General features: G+C 39.8%; 1 protein-coding gene across 10 annotated transcripts in view; it reads left to right on the forward strand.

Moving 5' to 3' along the window:
- Window positions 1-24,069, forward strand: part of SPIDR (scaffold protein involved in DNA repair) — a 563,099-nt gene that overhangs the window by 510,528 nt on the left and 28,502 nt on the right. For 8 of the 10 annotated variants that reach the window (XM_027596436.2, XM_027596461.2, XM_027596428.2 and 5 more), the window contains 3 exons: window positions 11,013-11,100; window positions 12,278-12,421; window positions 12,514-12,573. In XM_027596436.2, the coding sequence (XP_027452237.1) occupies window positions 11,013-11,100; window positions 12,278-12,421; window positions 12,514-12,573 (292 nt within the window). The remainder of the gene's footprint in view (window positions 1-11,012; window positions 11,101-12,277; window positions 12,422-12,513; window positions 12,574-24,069) is intronic. The other 2 variants (XM_027596446.2, XM_027596452.2) reach the window with 1 other exon arrangement.

Genomic DNA, 24,069 nt, shown 5'->3' on the forward strand with positions numbered 1-24,069 from the left:
ATCATTACTGTCTCATTTCAGAACATTTTTATCACCCCAAAAAGAAACTCCATACCCATTAGCAGTTGCTTCCTATTCTCTCCAGCCCCAGACAAACACTAATCGCTTTCTGTCTCTGGATTTGCATATAGTGAACACCTCATATAAATGGAACCATATATTCTGTGGTCTTTTATGCCGGTTTTTTGTACTTCGCATAATGTTTTTGTGGTTCATCCATGTTGTGTCATGTAGCAGTACTTCATTCCTTTTTATGGCTGCCTGATACTCCATTATATGGATATACCAGATTTATTTATGTATTCATCAGTTGATGGACATTTGGCTTGTTGCCACTTGCTGACTATCATGAGTAATAATAACTGCTGTGAATACTCATACACAATTTTTGCTTGGACCTAAGTGCTCAGTTCTCTAGGGTAGATTCCCAAGATCAGGATTGCTGGGTCACTGCCAAACTATTTTCCAAAGTGACTGCCCCAGGTTACCATCTCACCAGCATAATGATACATTTTAAATCACTGGTTATCTAATCTTATTAGGATCTCAAGGTTTCCATGGCTCCTATCAATGTGTTAAGGATCTCCTGGGCCATCTAGTAATGTCTTCTCTAGTAGACCAAACCCTTTTTGAAGGAAATACATTTCAGTATCATAACAAAAGCTTATTTAATTCAAAGTTCTCTTTTGAGTGTAATGAAGATGACATAAAAGGACATAAAGGGATTTAAGCTACCTTCTGGAAGACAGTCTTTTTTCTTCTTAAATTATGTTAAAACTGTATTTATGACTAGCAGAGTCTGATACTAGATTAATTAAACAAGTGTGATTAGACAAAAGAAATTTAGAAACCATAGGTTTCTTAAAAGGAAAGTCAAGGCTTATGAAAAATTCTCAAATGGAAGAGAGAGGGAGAGAGCACAAGCGGGAGGAGTGGGAGAGGAAGCTGGGAGGCTCAGCAGGCTCAGCAGGGAGCCCGACGTGGGCCTCCATCCCAGGAGCTGAGCCACAGGCAGACACTTAACTGACTGAGCTGCCCAGGTGCCCCTCATTTAGCTACTTTCAAAAATTTCTTTCTGTGACTTCTTTGACTCTTTAGTTTCACTTTTTTTCTCTCCAGACCCTCATTCAAGTGTAGCCTCCCCTTGCCTGGTTGAGGAATGCCTTGGGGATGAGACCAGTGTCCCCAAGTGTGTGTGCACACATCCCTTCTCCCAACCTCTCCAGCACACCTTCCCAGGCAGGACAGGCCAAGGGGCTCTGCCCATGAGGGAATGCCCAGCTTCTCTCCAGCACAGCTCTCCTAGGGCTCTCCTACTACCATTCTGACTGCCAGGATCTACTCGGGTGTTGTGATGCCTGTGCTGTAGTGAATAAGAGATAACTTTGACCCAGATGATACCCAGTCATGAGAAAGTTTTAAAATGTCACCAGATCCTGTTGGGGTGGTTTGATATGGAGTTGGCTTCAGCCTCTTGCCGCTTACTGGTGGTGGCCCCGGAAACCTCTGTGCTCTCCCATGGTGTGGTGTGGGTGTGGCATGGACCCTCTGTAGGAGGTAGCAACACTGCAAGAAAGGGAGCCAGCCCTGCAAGACCACAGGCACCTGGCTGTAAGCAGTGGAGGGCACATGTTGGCTGTAAGGCCTCTGAAGAAATACTTTCTTTTTACCTAAGTCTAAACTACCATGTGTTACTAGAAAGGGTAACCTTAAACAAGTCAATTTATTTGCTGTGATTTTTATCTGTACAAACAGGGTTGTGATGAAACTTAATATATGTAAAATGCTAAAAACAGTCCTTGGCCTATGATAAAATTACCAAGTAATTATTGGTAGCTGTTATTATGCTTATATCTGGATTTTCAAGAGGGAATACCTTACTAGAAAAGAGGATTTGTTGCCTTCTGGGATTCATACAGTAGTTTTGATCATCTACAAGTGAGACTCCTCTGCTTATTCTCACACCTGTATTCTTGCACAAATGTTAACAATGGGGGCACCTGGGTGGCTCAGTCGTTAAGCATCTGCCTTCGGCTCAGATCATGATCCCCAGGGTCCTGGGATGGAGCCCTGCATCCGGCTCCCTGCTTGTGTTCCTGCTCTCCCTAGCTCCCTCTCTCTGTCAAATAAATAAATAAATCTTTTTTAAAAAATGTTAACAATGGTTCTTGCAGCAATAGTCTCCTTAAGACTGCTTCACCTTTGCTGTTCTCTTTGGTACTGACAAGGCATTCACAGTGGTAGTACGGGCAGTTCCTAGAGGTGGGCCTCCTCTCTTGGAGCAAGTGTGCACCCCCCAGCTGCTCCCATCCCCAGGAAGACATCTTCCTCAGGATCCCCATAGGTCTTTCTCAACACTGCCAGTTGGCCTGCTTCTAGAACTACTATATTCTTCTTGAGTGTTGGGCCATAAGAAAGTATAAAGTGATGAGAATTATTATATTACTTATAAGTAACCAGACGCATTGATCTAATTTTACAAAGAATAGAAAGTTGTCTTTACAACTAAAAATAATATTCCTGTCTAAGTTGAACACTATTAGTAATGATTCAGGAATAAGGAAGATACTATTTCTTAGACTGCACTGTGATTATATCTAAACATACAACTTAAGAGAAATGCCTGAAGCCTGTTATCTTCTTTTTCTTTCTCCTTTAGCTTGTTGTCTTCTGATGGGTAGGAGTTCAGGCACATAGAGCCAGTGCTGTGTGAAGGAAGATGTGCAGCCTATGTCTTCTAATGGCAGGTGGCCATCATCCAGTGCATAGAGAAAGACAGACAGACAGACATGAAGGGAAAATGGTGGAGTCAGTCTTAAGCAACATTAAGGCTTAAAGAACAGTTCCAACTTCTTGGTCGCAGAAGCCCTTTATACTCTTCAAAATTAATGAGAACCCAAGGAGATTTTTTTAAATGTGGCTTATATTAATATGTACCATATTTGAAGGGTGCCTGGGTGCCTCAGTCAGTTAAGCATCTGCCTTTGGCTCAGATCATAATCTCAGGGTCTTGGGATAGAGCCCCACATGGGGCTCCCTGCTCAGTGGGGAGTCTGCTCTCCCTCTGCCCCTCCCCCTCCTTGTGCTCCTGCTCTCTCTCAAATAAATAAAATCTTTTTTAAAAAAAGAGCCTATAGGGGCTCCTGGGTGGCTCAATCGGTTAAGCGTCTGCCTTCAGCTCAGGTCATGATGCCAGGGTCCTGGGATCAAGCCCTACATTGGGCTCCCTGCTCCACGGGGAGCCTGCTTCTCCCTCTGCCTGCCACTCCCCCTGCTTATGCTCTCTCTCTCTTTCTCAAATAAATAATCTTTAAAAAAATTTAAAAAGAGTCTATAGAAATACTCAGCATATTTGAAATTAAAACTGAAAAAAATAAATATTTATTAGTTCACCTAAAAATCCCAATAATAAACCCATTAAATAATAACATAAATAGCATTTTTATGAAAAATATTTTCTAAAACAAAACCACTTTAGTGAGAAGAGTAGTATTGTTTTATGTTTTGCTGATCTCTTTAATGTCTGGCTGATTAGAATACAAGGGAGTATCATTTTTGCCCTGCGTTCAAACTGTTGTAGTATTATGCATCCTGTGGCCTCTGGAAATCTCCCCTGTGCACTCATTAGAAAGGAAAATCAGGTCTTAGAAAATAGTTCTGGCCTTGAGGGCCACCTGAAAAGGTGTCAGAGACCTCCAGGGGTCACCAAGCCCCACTTTGAGAAACATAGGTCTGAAGTATTCCATTTTTCAGATAATCTGTGTTGCAGAGTTCTGAGTACTACTATCATAGTAGGTATGGGGAAATTACCAACTACATGACAAATTTTAGGAACATTTTATACCCAAAATATATGCTTGATTAAAAAAAAAAATCTCTCTCAGTATGAACTAACTCAGTGGACCATGTTGCTTCTTTACATGTTGCCTTCCTATTATAGTTGACAGCACCACTGGGGTTTAAATCTCCTGGAGCAAATTCCACTCTATCCACACCCAAAAGAAAGTGGTTCAGGCAGTGTTAGATTACCCAGTGAAGACTTGGGAGTAGTAGTTAGATAATACAGTATCAGATGAGGAAAATAGCCACTAAAATAACTCAGAAAACAGGCCTAGCAAGCATGTAGTATCAGTTAATCTAGTATGCAGAGGGAAAAACTTGCCACCTTTACCTTCTTCCAGTGTTCTGGAGGCCATGAACATCTTAGTTTCCCTTACCTGAGTAGTTGGTTTTCCAAATGGCATTAATTATCTACCAGTCAAGATAAATAAGATTGGAGGGTGCCTGGGTGGCTCAGTTGGTTGAGCGACTGCCTTCAGCTCAGGTCATGATCCTGGAGTCCCGGGATCGAGCCCCGTATCGGGCTCCCTGCTCGGCAGGGAGTCTGCTTCTCCCTCTGACCCTCTTCCCTCTGGTGCTCTCTCTCTCACTCTTTCTCTCAAATAAATAAATAAAATCTTTAAAAAAAAAGATAAATAAGATTGGATATAATAAGACCAGAGGAAGTCAATCATTCATTGCACCAAAGAATTTATAAAATTCGTGTAAAAATATATAAACTTAGCATTGTTTCAAATGGCAGTGAGCCTGGAACCCCATTTCCTTCCTCATCTATTTGTATATATTTCTGAAAGTCCTCTTTAATATTGTCCCCAGTCACAGTCCTTACTCTCACAGCCTCCTTTCCAGTGCCAACCAGAGGGCCTGCTGTTGCTGCCCCAGGACTGACCCCAGTCATCTTTAACTCGTCATATGACTGAGAGCATTGTGAGTCAGGGGCCAGAGATCTGCCATTCTCAGCCAAAAGTTCTCTAAGTGGATATACCCATTTGGTGTTTTCTGAGCATGCATAGCTTATTCAGTTCAGTGCACCATTCTTGTCCTAGGTTGGGGCACCTTCACTCTTATTAACCCCAAGAGAGGCATCTGAGTGTTGACACCGTTTCAGATTCTTATGCCAAATTTATGAGACTTTTTCTGGAGATGCCCTCAAGTTGGTCCCCTCTTGCTGTAACTCTTGTTAGAAAGAGAGGAAGAGTTGGAAACCATTTTTTTTTAAGATTTTATTTATTTGAGAGAGAGCAAGAGAGTGAACATGAGCAGGGGCAGAGGGAGAGGAAGAAGCAGACTCCCCTGCTGAATAGGCAGCCTGACGTGGGGCTCGATCCCATGACCTGAGCTGAATGCAGACACTTAACTGACTGAGCCACCCAGGCGCCCCGAGTTGAAAACCATTTTAAAGGAAATCTCTGATCCTACGTCCTGCTTATGCTTTTGGTCACAGGAATAAGTGTCTTTGAAAAGAGTACACTTTGCATTTATGAGTAGTTGTATCACTAGCTTATTATATGCTAGTACTTTACACACCTGGACTATTTATAAGAAAGTGACGGCTACACAGGATCATCTCTCTACTATCTTTACAACTTTCTGTGAATCTATAGTTAGTTCAAACCAAGTTTTTTTTTAAATCAAATGAATTGCTGATTAAATAGTTTTAAAAAAGCAGTAATAGTTAAATAACTGTGAATTAAATGATACTACTTTTTTGGAAGTTTATTTGAAAGTACCTAAAAATACCAATAATAGCAATAGCAGTTGCCATTTATGCCACACTCAGGCACAAAAGATACATTCTCTCTAGTCCCCACAACCACCCTGGAAACATGTCCACAGCCCGTGGCTGGGGGGGTCACAACTAGGCTTAGACCAGACCTGTGTGTGACTAAAGAGGATCCTCTTTTCACTCTAAGACACTTCTCTCCAGTGATTACCACTGTTTTAACAGAGCCCTAACTTTTTGGTTTTCAAGATGGATAATAAAAGTAATACATGTTCTTGGGGCGCCTGGGTGGCTCAGTTGTTAAGCGTCTGCCTTCAGCTCGGGTCCTGATCCCAGGGTCCTGGGATTGAGTCCCGCATTGGGCTCCGTGCTCTGCAGGAAGCCTGCTTCTCCCTCTCCCACTCCCCCTGCTTGTGTTCCCTCTCTCACTGTGTCTCCCTCTGTCAAATAAAAAAATAAAATCTTTTAAAAAACAATAATACATGTTCTTGTTAAAATTTCAGTGTCCAAAAGGCATAAAAGTGAATGTAGGAAAAAAATACTAAGAATTTTTTTTTTTTTTTTTTAATTCATTTGAGACACAGAGATACAGAGAGAGAGAGCACAAGCAGGGGGAGAAGCAGGCCCATGGCGGAGCAGAGAGCCCGATACAAAGTTTGTATCTGGAAGTTACCTTCCAGATGCAAAGTTTCATGTTTCCAAATTTTAGAAAATACATTTATTTAACTTGAAAGCAGAATTGGATTTATAACCCCCCACATTGTTGGGAATGTAAAATGGTACAGCAACTGTGTACAGTAGTTTGGCAGTTCCTCAAAAAGTTAAACACAGAATTACCATTCGACCCAGCAAATCACTCCTAGGTTATCTACCCAAGAGAACTGAAAATAGATGTCCACACAAAAACTTGTACATGGATGTTCATAGAGGCAGTTTTCATAAAAGCTGAGAAGTAGAAACAACCCAAATGTCCACAAACTGATGAATGGATAATATCCATACAATGGAATATTATTCAGCCAAAAAGGAATGCAGTACTGACACATGTCGTAACATGGATGAACCTTAAAAAAATTATGCTAAGTGAAAGAGGCCAGACACAAAAGACCACAAATTATATTATTCCATTTATTTACAATGTCCATAAAAACAGCGAGTAGATCAGTAGCAAGAGTGACTGCTAATGGGCACAGCAGGGAGTGTATCTGGGATAATATTGGCATGATAAAACATTCTGAAAGTAGTGGTGAAAGTTACACAACTCTATGAATACACTAAAAATCAGTGCACTGTACACTCGAAAAGTATGAATTTTTTCATTTGTGACATATCTCTTTTAAAAATGGGGTTTATACCACCTTCTATGTTCCTATGGTACAGTAAAGAATTTGGGGTGTTCATATTGCATCACATCTCACAGAAAGGATACCCCTTTTTATGAACTATCAACAGTCCCTGGAGACCCCAATCAAAATACTACTTATTTTTTGTGGTAAATATAATTTTTTACTGTGGTAAAAAATATATATATAATGATATGTACATAACAAAATGTACAAAATGTATTTTAAGTGTGCAGTTTGGTAAATATAATTTTAATATGTGCATGTATCTTAATGTCTTCCCATTTAAAAAGTACATCTGTTACTATAAATAAAAATGTAGCTATAGAAGCTGCCTAATTTTCTGAGATGTGACCCAAATTTTTCTGCAGATTCACTTCATGTAATCTATAAATTAAGATATATCCTAAGAAATTTATTCTGGCAAAATGACGTTTTCAGATTTTTTAAATCATATTTATAAACCTAATGACTTTATATGTCCTTTTTCTCTATTTTAATTAAATATTTATTTTGTAAACTTTTTTAAAAATTAAAATATAAACTTTTGGTAGCCTCTACCCTGTCAGGCAGCTTGTTTGTTGTTTTAAACATATTTTAAAAGGATGGCTTTTTTTTTTTTAAGATTTTATTTATTTAACACAGAGAGAGAGAAGGCAGGAACACAAGCAGAGGCAGTGGGAGAGGGAAAGACAGGCTTCCCACCTAGCAGGGAGCCCAATGCGGGACTCGATCCCAGGACCCTGGGATCATGACCTGAGCCGAAGGCAGACGCTTAATGACTGAGCCACCCAGGCGCCCAAAGGGATGGCTTTTAAGAATGAGTTTCCTATGCAACAAAGTGAAACCTTATGCAAAAATGAATGGTAGGGAATGAACTGAAGTGGGAAGAACAATACACTCTAACTGTGCCAAAAGTTAGCTTCAGCACAAAGTCTGTCCCACTCAGAGGCTGGAGTCATTTGGAGGAACGTGTGTCTTGCCCAAGACAAAGGTTCTAGTTCATAGAGCAATAACAGCCATCTGAATCATATCTATTTTCCACGACAGGAGAGAAGCTGATTTTTTATAAGACTAAGCTTTTTATTTAATGCATAGGGATCCTATACATAAGAGTCTACATTGAAATATAAATTTGTAACCAGTACAAACTTTAAAAAATTAGCCATTAGTAGCATCCTCTAAATTAGCATCATTAAATTCAAATAGAACTTTTCTAAGAATATGTTCGTAGTACAGCACTTCTCAAAGATAATTCCAAGGGAACACTGATTTCTTGGGATATTAATAGTGATTACACCAAAAAGGATTTCATGGTTATAAACTGAAGAAACTTCCATTTGTCCAGATTTTACATGTGTCTTTTACACAAGGTTTTCCAGAGTCTACCACTCCAGGGTGTTCTGCTAAGCCACAGATACGCTGCACACCGCAACCCTAACTGACCACAGAACCCTGTCACCATGGTGTTTATGGGACTCCACACAACAGAAACATGTACTGAGTACTTATTCTAAGCATAGAAACCCTCGTAGATGCTGTGCATGCATTATTTATTTCACTCCTAGCAGTAACAGCAGTTACATACTGATCTCTCCCAGTTTTAGAGAAGAGGAGACAGAAGGGCCAGGAATTAAGCAACTTTCTTAAGGTGTCATAGTACATAACCAGCAGAGCTAGAGCGAGACACAGGTCTGACTCCAAGGCCCATGCTGCACCCACTCCCTGTTAAACAAGGGGCTTGAGTAACATCTTAGCTTTATCTTAGAAATGTAGTCAGGTCTAAGGTGAGAAACAGTTTATTTATTGGTGTAGAAAATTGCTGTTTACACTAGAACATTGCATTTCTCAGACTTACAAATAGGAAATGAGCATATCAAAGGTGCTAGGTCTGGGGCGCCTGGGGGCTCAGTCGTTAAGTGTCTGCCTTCGGCTCAGGTCATGATCCCCGGGTCCTGGGATAGAGCCCCGCATTGGGCTCCCTGCTCAGCGGGAAGCCTGCTTCTCCCTCTCCCACTCCCCCTGCTTGTGTTCCCTCTCTCGCTGTGTCTTTCTGTCAGATAAATAAATAAAATCTTTTTTAAAAAAAGATGCTAGGTCTGATTTCTGCAATGAAGTATGTAGGCACTTGTGATAGTGGGTGTCAGTTATTCATTCACCAAACCAAGTCTTTTTGATCACTTTGTATGAACTGGGCACTACTCTGCAGCAGTGGAAATGTAACTGGGACAAATCCATGCCCATCCCCTGGGGAGCTCACATCAAACAGTGGAAGGATGGAGGAGGAACACGAGTCAGGAGGCATGCTCAGTGAAAAGAAAGGAACCAAGCCGGGAACAGGAAGTCCCGGGCACATGGCAGACAGGGAGCAAGTGGACAGTCCATGTCCTGTTCTCCCTCCCCCTCACCCAGAGGCACAGTGGACCCACCCAGTTCCTTAGTCTTGGGGAAGGGCAGTGAGAGGTCAAATGAGCTCACCTCCAAACCTTCCCTGACAGCCTTTCCTGACATTAGTTGGCCCTGGGTCACCCAGCCCTGTCCATCACTCACACAAATAGCTGCAGCAGTGTACTTCTCAGAAATAATCAAGAGGGGAACACCTGGGTGGCTCAGTCAGTTAAGTGTCTGCCTTCAGCTCGGGTCATGATCCCAGGGTCCTGGGATCGAGCCCCACGTCGGGCTCCCTGTTCAGCAGGGGAGTCTGCTTCTCCCTCTGCCTGCCACTTCCCCAGCTTGTGCTCTCTCTGTGTGTCTCAAATAAATAAAATCTTTAAACACAAAAACAAACAAACAAAAAAAACGAGAGGAAGAGAGTGAATTTTCACTAGGCACTCCTTTTTTAATTCCCTGCCTTTGCTTATTTTTTGTGCTTGATTTTGAGCCAGAACCTGAAAATTCACAGGAATGATACTGAGCTGGGTCTTTGTCACAGGCTACACTCTCCGTGGGCTTCTTCTATTGTAAGTGGTGTAAGAAACCAAAAGGAGGTGGAGAAGTGCTTGAGTCTTGTTCTAGTACATGATTTTCAGGTTCTGAGTTGTTCACTTTTGTTAACTGCCAAATCCTAAGCACCTAAAACAGTACTTGCTATTAAACACTGAAAGAAATAATAATATGTCACATTAATTATTAAGGACACAAGCTTTTTAAAAAGTAAACAACATATTATATATTAATATTGTTGAAACTTAGAGCAAAATCTAAGAAGCCTTTGTGAGCTATTCGTGTATGTGTGCGTACACACACTCATACCTATAGCAACTAAAACAGGATTTTCTCATTGTGGTAAAATGTACATAACACAAAATTTTCCACCTTAACCATTTTTAGTGGCATTGAGTGCATTCACACTATTGTATATCCATCACTCTCATCCATCTCTAGAATGTTTCCATCTTCCTAAACTAAAACTCCAAACCATTAAACATTAACTGTGCATTTCCCATTCCCTCAGCCCCTAGCAACCACCCTTCTAGTTTCTGTCCCTGTGAATTTGACTGCCCTAGGAACTTCATGAGGTGAATCAAAATATTTGTCCTTTTGTGTCTGGCTATATTCTTTATTTTAGATAATTTGTTAAATAGATAATTTTCTTCTTATGTGGGTAACACATACCTGTTTTGGAAAAAGGAAACACATAAAAGCCCAGTGAAGAAAGTGAATATCACTTCTAAGCTCTACTCAGATACCGACTAAAATCATTTTTATATCTTTCAGTCTCCTTTTCCTTTGGCTTATTACATGTGGGTGCATGCGTAGATATACACATAAAGACATTATAATTTGTTGCCTGCTTTTCACTTAGCAAGGTATCAAACATTTTTCCATGTCTTTAAATATTTTCTATGTAACCATTTCAGTGGCTGTATAATACTTCATTGGGAGATGGATCATAATTTAATGAACAGTATCCTTCCTGTTTTTGTGCAGTTTCAAAGGCCTGTTGGTCTGTGTGACACTGTCTTCCCCATCTGAATCACCACGCATCCTGAATGGTATCTCCTTGGCATTAGGAATGGTGTCTGTTAGGCAAAACTGCATATGACCAGATCATAAAGAGGCACTTAAGTGATGAATACTATGGACAACATCCTTTCTTTTTCCAGGACAGCAGGGCTTTTCAGTTTGATCGATACCATGTGGCCTCCAGTGATGCCTCTGAAAGCACCTGGCCATGGCCGAGCCTGTGAAGAGGTAAGACACCATCGGAAGAGCTTCCCCTGGTCACTACCTGCTCTGCCCGCTGCTGAGCCAGGCCCCACTCATAGTCCACATCCCTGAAAAGGGGAGGTCCAGGGACTGAGAGCCAGGAGGACAGAGATTCAGTCTTGCTCACCTCACTCCAAAGTCCAAACTCTGGCTGCTCTTTCTGCCTATGCCATTCCATTCTTCTTGTGGTTAATTTACGGCGATGTTTTTAAGCCACAGCCATTGCATGCCATTGCAATAATTAGGGTCTTAGCCTCGTCCTAATTAAGACACAGGATGTTTTCCCCACCACCTCCCAATCACTATTAGAACCAACACTCAGTTACCAATTAGAGCACAAACTCACATAACCTAATAAATAAACTCTGTGGATATTCTTTCAACCACCAGGTGAGCCAGGGATTTCCATTTTCCTGCTGCATCAAATTGTTTATGGTAGTTGCTCACATGTAGCAAAACCGATCAAAATGTGTCCCTTCTTCTTCATCCTGAGTTTTATCCAGCAGACTGACTAGCAGCTGCTTTGGGCCATAGCTCCCAAAGCTAAAAACGGGGAGCTGTCTTGCTTGTGTGGTAGCTGACTTCCTAGCAGACTGCTAAAACTATGACTCTGTACAGTACTAGACCAGGAAAATAGTTGTCAAAAATGCCCAATTCCAACTCTGAGAAACAAACTGAGGGTTTCAGGGGGTGCTGGGGGATGGGTGAGCCCAGTGATGGGTATTAAAGAGGGCATGTACTGCATGGAGCACTGGGTGTTATACGAAAACAATGAATTGTGGATCACTACATCAAAAACTAATGATGTAATGTATGGTGACTAACATAACATAATAAAATTAAATTAAAAAAATAAAATAAAATAAAAATGCCCAATTCTAGATTATTTAAGAGGGAAAAGTTTCTAAATGGTTTTTTCAAGAATACTCTGAAGAATTAATTTTTTAAATGAAGTCTTGAATCCATGGTAAATTCAAAAAGTATCAAAGTTCTTATGCTTGGTCCTAGAGATAAACAACATAATCTATTTCTTATACAACTTTCCAGAGAAATAGAATGCATCTGTGAATAAATACCTATATATTAAAGAGTAGATTTTAATAGTGTATTTGAATCTTTTACTAGCATATTTACGTTCTACCTTTGCCTTCGTTTTAAACAGGTAAAAATTCATGTGCCTCCTCCTAGCTTCTGTTACATCCTCACTGCTCATCCAAATGTGGGACAAATTGAAATAATTGAAGAAGACCCCATTTCTAAGCTTTACCAGCCTCCAGTTCCCCGCTTCTTAAGAGAAATTTTCCAGGTAATATCTGTGTTTCTAATAGGGTCTTTAATTATTTTTACTGTATATGTGTGCTCTGTGGGGTGTTCTAATCATTTTCAATGCCTTTCCAGACTAATGATCTTAGTACCCGTTGCAGTTTCTATGCCAGAGTGATTTATCAAAGACCACAGGTAATTAATCCCTCTTCCTTTCTCTTTCTGATAAGGTGCTATAAAGTTTATTAAAGGATAACCTCTCACCGAAATTAATGGGGTGCTAAATAGAAAAGCATTTTAAAAATCCATTTATGCATGATCCATGCTGAGGCAATTAATCCATTCCTTGTGCAGGTGCAGCCTGCCAGCCACTGTGGTAAGTACTGTGTATGAAACAACCTAGGCATAGCTCACCTGAAAGTTTCTCAGCCCAGCACTGTGAGTTCCTTTCTGGCACAGAGATTGTAGAAAGGAAAGAAAGGAGAGGGAAGAAGGAATCTCAGGATTGAGCTTAGCCCCTGTCAGAACTGTCCAACAACTCTGAGCCATCAATAGGGGAAGGAAGCCCTGCGGCCTCTGGGAGGCCTCAGCAGTGCTGGGGAGCTGCAGCCTAGAGGAGCTGCTAGTTTGCTGCCTTCCCACTCAACAGATCAGCAAGAAGCAGACGAGAGAAAGGGATGTTTTTGGCAAGCTGAACATTTGGTATAAGTTCTGCAAGAAAGAAACCTCTGGTTGACCTTAACTCAGAGAGGAACGTCCATGCAAATCTGTCACCTGAGGTATACAAAACAACCCATTGTTCAATCCTTGTTTTCCTTTTCTCTGTTCACCTTTTAGTGAATTGGTACATCTCCTGAGGAATAAGAGAGTGATTGACATTAGTCAGTCACAGTGCTTCCTGTGAGCCATCCCAGAATGTGGCTCAATAGGCGCAGGGACAGGCCCATAGTGAAGAGGAGGTTCCAGGCACCCGAGGTGTCTCTTACCTTCCAACCCTGAAGCAAACTGAAGGCTGACTGCAAACTCCCTCCCACCCTCACCGTCTGCAGAACGCTCAGTATGTTAAGACATGCTTGGCATCTGGCACACTCCCATTATTCTAACACACATTCCAGGTTGTTGGGCTGTGACATCAGGCAGTGGTTCACTGTGCAGCCGCCATTTACTCTGCAGATAGAATACTGTCCTCAGGGGCAATATACCCCGTGTTCCTGCCCACAGAGCCTCGCCTGCTCAAAGCCCCAGCTGACAGCAGAGTAAAGTAAAAAACAGGTGTCAGATACACCACTGCCCGTCTTGACAATAGCCCCAGTGGAGGGGAGCCCCAGGACAAAGACAAACTGCAGATCATCTGCCTCACTGGATGAAGGAAGCCTGCATTGTGGCTGGTTGAAAACACTGATACCCTCCTGTCCCAAGTTTTCTGCCAAGAAATATGCTTCCACTAACATAGGTGCAGCCTGCCAGCAAGTATGGGTTTCGGTGGGTGTATGTACCAAAGAATTGGTGGTACTTAGGAAGTGTAGGGGCTTGGAAGCCAATGGAACAGATTCCTCAGTGTACTAAAATTTTCTACCTCCTGTATTCTGTTTTTGTGGGACAGAGAATCACCAGAAACCAACTTCCTCAGGGAGAAATTGAAATAAGCTAAGTCCCAGGGCCACTGTGTGGTCAAGTCAATCACCTATACACTCTACAGTAACAGTTGACTTTAAAGAATGGCACAGTGAGTCACTGCAAGAACCTGAGTCATCAAAGAAGATTCTGTTGTATTTCCATTATACAAATGGCTAATCATGCAAGTGAAAGACATATTTTTTGTATTTAACTTTTTTATTTTTTAAGTTATATTTTATTTTATTATGTTATGTTAGTCACCATACAGTACATCATTAGTTTTTGATGTAGTTTTAAAGATTTTTAAGTAATCTCTACACCCAGCCTGGGGCTCAAACTTACAACCCCGAGATGAAGAGTTACATGCTCTCTACTAACTGGGCCAGCCAGGCACCCCCTTAACTTTTATTTTGAATACAATTATTCTAACTTTTTAGATTCATAGTAATTATAGATTCACAATAGACTTCAAAGAAATATATAGTGTACACCGTCTCCCACACTAACACACCATGCCCACAATAGCCACCATACAACACCCAAACCAAGAAACTGACATCAGCACTGATCTGGTGTCATCATTATAATTATGTTATTTCGTGATTGTTACACAAATGAAACCATGCAGTATATATCCGTGTTGTTTCCTAGGCCAGCTGCACAAAGTACCAAAAACAAGATTGCTTAAAACAACAGAAATTTATCATTTCACACTTGTGGGGGCTAGAAATCTGAAATCAAGGTGTCAGCAGGGCCATGCTCTCTATGACAGCTCTGGGGAAAATCCTCCCTTGCCTCTTCCAGCTTCTAGTGTTTGACAGCAATCCTTGGCCTTCCTTGGTTTTATATATACATCACCCCAGGCACATGGCCATCTTCACCCTCTGTGTCTTCATGTGGTCTTACCTCTGTAGATCAGTGTCCAAATTTCCTTTTTTATAAGGACACCAGTCAGATTGGATGAGGGCCTGCTGTCATGGTTTCATCTTGACTTGGTTAAATTTGTAAAGACCTTATTTCCAGATTAGGTCACATTCTGAGGTACTAGAGTTAGGACTTCAACTGATCTTTTTGGAGGGACACAGTTTAACCTGTAACAGCTCCTTTGGGAGCTGTTTGGTTGTTGTTGTTGTTGTTGTTGTTGTTGTCTTTAGAGATTCATCCAGAGAGCTAATGATGTTGAAAACCCTTCATATGTTTATTTGCCATCTGTATAACTTCTTTGGTGAAAGGTCTATACATGTCTTTTGCCCATTTTCTGTTTGAATTATTTTTTTGTTTACTGCTGAATTTGGAAGTTCTTTATATATTCTATATACAAAGCCTCTGTCAGATATATGATTTGCAAATATTTTTCAGGGTCTGTAATTTGTCTTTTCATCCTTTCAACAGGGGTTTTGCAGAGCAGAGTTTTTCATTTTTATGCACTCAAATTTATTAACTTTCCCTCTTATAGATCATGCTTTTGTCATAAAGGCAAGTCAAGCCTTTTTGCCTAATTTTAGGTCCCAAAGTTTATCTTTTATGTTCTTTTCTGGAAGATGTATAATTTTACATTTGAGTCCATGCTGCATTTTGAGTTGATTTTTTTAATAAAGTATGTAGTTTAGGTCAAGGTTCCCTTTTTTTGCCTGTGGATGTCCAGTTGTTCCAGCATTATTTGTTGATAGGCCGTCCTTCCTCTGTTGAATTGCTTTTGCAACTTTGTCAAAATTATTGGGCATTTTTGTGTGGAACAGATCTATTTTTAATAAAATTTTAACAATTAGATTGGTAGCACTGCTTTGAATTAATTGGTTATTTGTGTCTTTTTACAGAGGATACCCCAATGGTAAAGATAATTTGATAGTTAATTTAAAAGGAAGTTAGACCATTTTGGCTCATCAAGAGATTGAAAAAGAGATAGTAAGGGGTGCCTGGGTGGCTCAGTCGTTAAGCGTCTGCCTTCGGCTCAGGTCATGATCCCAGGGTCCTGGGATCGAGCCCCACATCGGGCTCCCTGCTCAGTGGGAGGCCTGTTTCTCCCTCCCCCACTCCCCCTTGTGTTCCCTCTCTCACTGTCTCTCTCTCTCTCTCTCTCTCTGTCAAATAAATAAAATCTTTAAAAAAAAGAAAAAGATAGTAAAAATCCAGGGTATTTACACAGAGTATCTAAAATCTTTGAAGATTGTCAGAAAAACTCCCAACTGCAGATAATCTTGTAGAAATCTTTGCCCTTCCTGAGATAGCTACCATTTTTTAAAATGTGATTTTGCTAGTTGTTCCCCCCAAATCATTTATAACGTCACAGTCCAATACAGTATCATGCACTGCACTTAGTTGTCATGTCTCTTTCTTCTTCAAATTGAATATTTCTGCATCTTTGCTTATCTTTTATGACCTTGGCAGTTTTTAAGAATAGAGATCAGTAATTAATAGAATATCTCTCCATTTAGATTGGCCTGATGTTATCTCATGAATAGATTCAAGTTACGCATCTTTGTCAGGAATACCACATAAAAATACTGTCTTCATATCAGGAGGCACAGTTGATTTGTCCCAGTTCTGTGGTAGTTTATCAATTGATTAAGATGGTGTTTTCTAAGATGCTCAACATCACTCATTGTTAGGGAAATACAAATCAAAACTATAATGAGGTACCACCTCACACCTGTCAGAATGGCTAAAATTAACAACACAGGAAACAACAGGTGTTGGCAAGGATGCAGAAAAAGGGGAACCCTCTTACACTGTTGATGGGAATGCAAACTGGTCCAGCCACAATGGAAAAAAGTATGGAGGTTCCTCAAAAAGTTAAAAATAGAACTACGCTATGATTCAGCAATTGCACTACTAGGTATTTATCCAAAGGATACAAAAATACAGATTTGAAGGGGTACATGCCCCCCGATGTTTATACAGCTATCAACAATAGCCAAATTATGGAAAGAGCCCATGTGTCCATCGACTGATGAATGGCTAAAGATGTGGTCTATATATACAAATGAATATTACTCAGCCATCAAAAACTATGGTATCTTGCCATTGCAACAATGTGGATGGAGGGAGCTAGAAGGTATTATGCTTAGTGAAATAAGTTTGTCAGAGACAGACAAATACCATATGATTTAACTGATATGTGAAATTTAAGAAACCAAACAAGCAAAGGGGGAAAAAAAGAGAGAGGCAAACTAGAAGAGACTTTTTTTTTTTTTTTTATTAAAGCATGGGGACAGGACCCATGGCAGAAAGAGCTGCCTAGAAAACAGACTCTTAACTATAAGAAAGAACTGAGAGTTGCTAGAGAGGAGGTGGGTGGGGGGATGGGCTAAATGGGTGATGGGTATTAAGGAGAGCACTTACAGTGAACACTGGGTATTGTATGTAAATGATGAATCACTAAATTGTACACCTGAAACTAATATTACACTATGGAATTTAAATAAGAACTTGAAGGGGGAAAAAAGGTGGTGTTTTCTAGGCTTCACCACTCTAAAGTTAAGTAATAAGTATCTCCTACTTACAAATTAATAACTATGTAATAAATATTTTATAGGAAGATGCATTGAGACTATCTTGCCTGAATTATTACTCTGATAGTGGTCAAATGGTAGTTTTCTAAGTCCAGCATACCTTTTACGTTTAGTAGTTGGCATTCAGCTCTACTTATGTGCTTATTTCCCTATTTATGTATTCACTGTTTATATCAGTATGGACCAGTGGATTCAGTTTTGTTCAATGGATTATAATCTCACTTTTGTTTATATGGATGTTCAAATTTACCGGATTCAAGCTGCTTCATGAGCCCTTTGGATGTGTCCCTATCATTCTTTAAGTATTTCCTTACTTTCTGACACAGTAAGATGTTTCAGACTCATCTGTGCTTTATCCTGGAAACAGCCATCTCTTGAAGGAGCCATGGTTGATTTTAATGGAGAATGATATTTAGAAGCAAAGGTCTGGGTACTAGATGGGCTCACTGCTATTGGGAGGTTATTGTCTCTAGGCCCTCCCAACAGATAGAGCAAAGAAGTATATGTGTGTAAACTCATGCACATATGCACATAAATCCATACCTATTTCTTTCCATCTATTCACCTATATCTGAAATCATGATTTTATACCAGTATCTCCAGTTGTAGATCATCACCACAGAATTGACTCTACGTTTCTGTATTTCCATATTTATAACTCCCTTATCCAACAGTGAGAAAACGTGGCTTTCATTTTCCTCAATATAATTCACTCAATTTCCTATCTGTAATCAACCTCCCAACCATGTGAGCTACCCCTTTCACCCCAACCCACAGTTCCTCACCATGCAAGTCACTTTCTCTGCCCAGTCCTGTCAGCCAGCCAAATGGAATCCTCAGCCTGATTATGCCATCCACACCAGTAGCACCAGCTGAACCTCAGACCAGCCAGGTTCTCATGGTCCAGCCCTGCTGACTACAAGGGTCTTCCCAGGCAAATCATTGGCCCCATTTGGATATACTGAATCCTAAACCCTGACCAAGGGGAAAGGGCAAAAACCATTATAATGAACTTAAAATGGCATTACAACTTTTGTAGATACAAGAAAATTATGATAAAAAATAAAGAAAAGAGAAAGATTACTGGAGTTAAGATGGCAGAGTAGTAGGGGGACACTGAGCTTCCTCGTCCTTGGAACACAGCATCCAACTATTTTGAACAACCAGGAATATGATTTGAGGATTAACAAAAGTCAGAGGGAAAGAACATGGCAGATGTGAAGCTTATAGTTTTTTGTCTGTTTGCATTTTTGTTGCTTTTCCTTTTCTAGGATCATCTGTTTTTTTTCTTCTTTTCTTTTCTTTTTTCTTTCCTAGGCTTATCTTGACAAACAAATCAAAGCACACCTAGTTAAAGGTACAAACACTCTCCACTGCAAGCAGGGAAGAACACTGTAGTGGACGGGCTGGTGGGAAAGAGCAGCCAAAACACAGCAGCAGAGTACACAGCATACACCAGAAACACTTTCTAAAGTTGTTGTTATTGTTATGTTGTTTTTGCTGGTTTTTTTCTTTTTTTTTTTTTCTTTCTCCCTTTCGTTTATGGACAAAGTGACATGGCGGAGAAATTCACCCCCAAAAGAAAGAAGAGGAGTTAGTACTCACTGCCACAGATCTAATCAATATGGATATAAGTAAGATGTCTGAACTAGAATTTAAAACAACATTATAAAGATACTAGTTGGGCTTGAAAAAAGCATAGAAGACACTAGAGAATCCCTTACTGTTGACATAAAACAACTAAAATCTAGTCAGGCTGAAATTAAAAATGCTATTACAGAGATTCAGTCCCAAGTGGTGGCCATAAAAACGAGGATTAATGAATCAGAAGAGAGAATCAATGATATAGATAATAAAATGATGGAAAATAAGGACATTAAAAAGCAAAAGGAAAAAAAACTATTAGATCACGAAGGGAGACTTAGACAAATCAGTGATTCCATAAAGCAAAATAATATCTGTATTATATGGGTCCCAGAAGATGAGGAACGGCAGAAAGGGGCAGAAGTTTTATTGAACAAATTATAGCTCAAAACTTCCCTAATCTGGGGAAGGAAACAGGCATTCGAGTGCAGGAGGCACACGGAACCCCCCTCCAAATCAACAAAAATAGGAACATCTTGACATATTACAGTGAAGCTTCCAAATTTCAGAGATAAGGAGAAAATCCTGAAACCAGCTCAGGACAAGAGGTCCTTAACCTACAAGGGTAGACACATAAGGCTAACAGCAGACCTATCCACAGAAACGAGGTAGACAAGAAAGGACTGACATGACATATTCAACATGCTAAATGAGAAAAATATGCAGCCAAGAATACTTTATCCAGCAAGGCTGTCATTCAGAATAGGAGAAGTAAAGAGTTTCCAGGACAAAAAAATACTAAAGGAATTTGTGAACACTAAACTAGCCCTGCAAGAAATATTAAAGGGGATCCTTTCAGCAAAGAGAGACCCCAAAAGTAACAAACACCAGAAAGGAACAGAGACATCTACAGAAACAGTGACAACAGATAATACAATGGCACTGACTTCACATCTTTCAAGAATTACTCTGAATGTGAATGGACTAAATGCTCCAATCAAAACACATAGGGTATCAGAATGGATAAAAAAAAAAAAAAGACCCATCGGTTTTCTGCTTAAAAGAAATTCATTTTAGACCCAAAGACACCTCCAGATTGAAAGGGAGGGGATGGAGAACCATTTATCATGCTTAATGGACATCAAAAGAAAGCTGGAGTAGCCATCCTTATATCAGACAAACTAGATTTTAAACCAAAGCCTGTAATAAGAGATGAGGAAGAACACTATATCGTAATAAAAGGGTTGATCCAACAAGATCTAACAATTGTAAATATTTATGCCCCTACCTTGGGAGCAGCCAAATATATAAACCAATTAATAACAATTAAATTAAATTAAAGAAACTCATTGATGGGGCACCTGGGTGGTTAAGTGGGTTAAGCATCTGCCTTCAGCTCAGGTCATGATCCCAGGGTTCTGGGATTAAGCCCCGCATCAGGCATCCTGCTCAACGGGAAGCCTGCTTCTCCCTCTCTCACTCCCCCTGCTTGTGTTCCCTCTCTTCGCTGTGTCTCTGTCTGTCAAATAAATAAATAAAATCTTTAAAGAAAAAAAAAACTCATTGATAATACTACAATAATAGTAGGGGACTTAACACCCCACTCAGACCAATGGACACATCATCTAAGCAGAAGATCAAAAACAAAACAAGGGATTTGAATGACACACTGGACCAGATGGAGTTCACAGATATACTCAGAGAATTTCATCCTAAAGCAGCAGAATCTTCTCGAGTGCTCATGGAACATTCTCCAGAATTGATCACATACTGGGTCACAAATCAGGTTTCAACTGGTACAAAAAGATTGAGATCATACCATGCATATTTTCAGACCACAATGTTATAAAACTTGAAGTCAACCACAAGAAAAACTTTGGAAGGACCACAGATATATGGAGGCTAAAGAACATTCTACTAAAGAATGAATGGGTCAACCAGGAAATTAAAGAAGAATTTAAAAAATACATGGAAACAAATGAAAATAAAAACACAACAGTTCAGAAACTTTGGGATGCAACAAAGATGGTCCTAAGAGGGAAGTATATACCAATACAAACCTTTCTTGAGAAACAAGAAAAGTCTCAAATACACAACCTAACCCTACACCTAAAGGAGCTGGAAAAAGAACAGCAATCCATAATAAAGATTAAAGCAGAAATCAATGATTTAGAAATCAAATGAACAGTAGAACAAATCAATGAAACTAGGAGCTAGTCCCTCAAAGAATTAATAATATTGATAAACCCCAGCCAGACTTATCAAAAAGAAAAGAGAAAGGACCCAAATCAACAAAATCACGAATGAAAGAGGAGAGATCACAACCAATACCAAAGAAATACAAATAATTATAAGAGAATATTATGAGCAATTATATGCCAACAAATTAGGCAATCTGGAAGAAATGGAAGCATTCCTAGAAACATACAAACTACCCCAACTGAAACAGGAAGAAATTGAAAACCTGAACAGACCCATAACAAGCAAAGAAATTGAATCAGTAATCAAAAATCACCCAACAAAGAAGAGTCCAGGGCCAGATGGCTTCCCAGGGAAATTCTTCCAAACATTTAAAGAAGAATTAACACCTTCTGAAACTGTTTCAAAAAATAGAAATGGAAGGAAAACTTCCAAACTCATTCTGTGAGGCCAGCATTATCTTGATCCCAAAACCAAAGAGCCCACTAAAAGAATTACAGACCAATATCCCTGATGAACATGGATGTAAAAATTCTCACCAAGATACTAGCTAATAGGATCCAACAGTACATTAAAAGGATTATTCACCATGACCAAGTGGGATTTATTGCTGGGCTGTAGGGGTGGATCAACAGCTGCAAATTAATCAACGTGGTACACCACATTAATAAAAGAAAAGCCAAGAACCATGTGATCTTCTCAATTGATGCAAAAAGCATTTGACAAAATACAGCATCCCTTCTTTATTAAAACTCCCCACAATGTAGAGATAGAGGGAACATACCTCAATATCATAGAAGCCATATACAAAAAACCCACAATGAATATCATCCTCAATGGGGAGAAACAGAGCCCTTCCCTTAAGGTCAGGAACACGACAGGGATGTTCACTCTCAGCACGTTTGTTCTGCATAGTACTGGAAGTCCTAGCCTCAGCGATCAGACAGCAAAAAGATGTAAAAAGCATGCAAATCAGCAAAGAAATCAAACTTTCACTCTTCACAGATGACATGATACTCTCTATAGAAAACCCAAAAGACTCCACCAAAAAAATTGTGAGAACTGATACAGGAATTCAGCAAAGTCCCAGGATATAAAATCAATGCACAGAGGTCAATTGCATTTTTATACACTAACAATGAAGCAGAAGAAAGAGAAATCAAGGAATTGGTCACATTTATAGTTGCACCAAAAACCAGAAGATATCTAGGAATAAACCTTAAAGAGGTAAAGAATCTGTACTCTGAAAACTATAGAACACTTATAAATGAAATTGAGGAAGATAGAAATAGAAAAACGTTCCATGCTAATGGATTGGAAGAACAAATATTGTTAAAATATCTGTGCTACTCAAAGCAATCTACACATTCAATAACAATCTATCAAAATTCCATCAGCATTTTTCACAGAGCTGGAACAAACAATGCTATAATTTGTGTGGAAACAGAAAAGACCCCAAGTAGCCAAAGGAATGCTGAAAGAAAAAAACAGAGCTGGAGGCAACACAATTCTGGACTTCAAGCTGTATTACAAAGCTGTCATCATCAAGACAGTATGGTACTGGCAAAAAAACAGACACATAGATCAGTGGAACAGAATAGAGAGCCCAGAAACGGACCTCAACTCTATGGTAAACTACTCTTCAACAAAGCAGGAAAGAACATCCAATGGAAAAAAAAAAAGTCTCTTCAACAAATAGTGTTAGGAAAACTGGACAGCCACATGCAGAAGAATGAAACTCGGCCACTTTCTTACACCATACACAATAATAAAATCAAAATGGATGAAAGACCTAAATGTGAGATAGGAATCCATCAAATCCTAGAGGAGAACGCAGGCAGCAACCTCTTCACCTCAGCCACAGCAACTCTTGCTAGACATGTCTCCAAAGGCAAGGAAAACAAAAGCAAAAATGAACTGTTGGGACTTAATCAGGATAAAAAGCTTTTGCACAGCAAAGGAAATAGTTGACAACACTAAAAGGCAACCTATGGGATGGGAGAAGATATTTGCAAATGCCTTATCATTTAAAGGGCTAGTATCCAAAATCTTTTTTTTTTTTTAAAGATTTTATTTATTTGAGAGAGAGAGAGAATGAGAGATAGAAAGCACGAGAGGGAAGAGGGTCAGAGGGAGAAACAGACTCCCTGCCGAGCAGGAAGCCCGATGTGGGACTCGATCCCGGGACTCCAGGATCATGACCTGAGCCGAAGGCAGTCGCTTAACCAACTGAGCTACCCAGGCGCCCAAGTATCCAAAATCTATAAAGAACTTATCAAACTCAACACCCATAAAACAAATAATCCAGCCAAGAAATGGGCAAAAGACATGAACAGATATTTCTTCATCCAAATGGCCAACAGACACATGAAAAAAATGCTCAACATCACTTGGCATCAGGGAAAGACAAATCAAAACCTCAATGAGATACCACCTCACACCAGTCAGAATGGATAAAATTAACAACTCAGGAAACAACAGATAATGCCGAGGATGTGGAGAAAGATACACTGTTGGGAATGCAAAATGGTCCAGGCACTCTGGAGGTTCCTCCAAAAGTTAAAAATAGAATTCCTCCAGCAATTGCAGTTATCCAAAGGATAAAAACATAGTGATCAGAAGGAGCACTGGCATACCAGTGTTTATAGCAGCAATGTTCACAATAGCCAAACTGTAGAAAAAGCAGTGTCCATTGACAGAGAGATGGATAAAGAAGATGTGAGGTATAATATACTATGCAATATTACACAGCCATCAAAAAGAATGAAATCTTGCCATT

This window comes from Zalophus californianus, chromosome 4 (assembly GCF_009762305.2).
Source record: "Zalophus californianus isolate mZalCal1 chromosome 4, mZalCal1.pri.v2, whole genome shotgun sequence".
NCBI classification, from domain to species: domain Eukaryota; kingdom Metazoa; phylum Chordata; class Mammalia; order Carnivora; family Otariidae; genus Zalophus; species Zalophus californianus.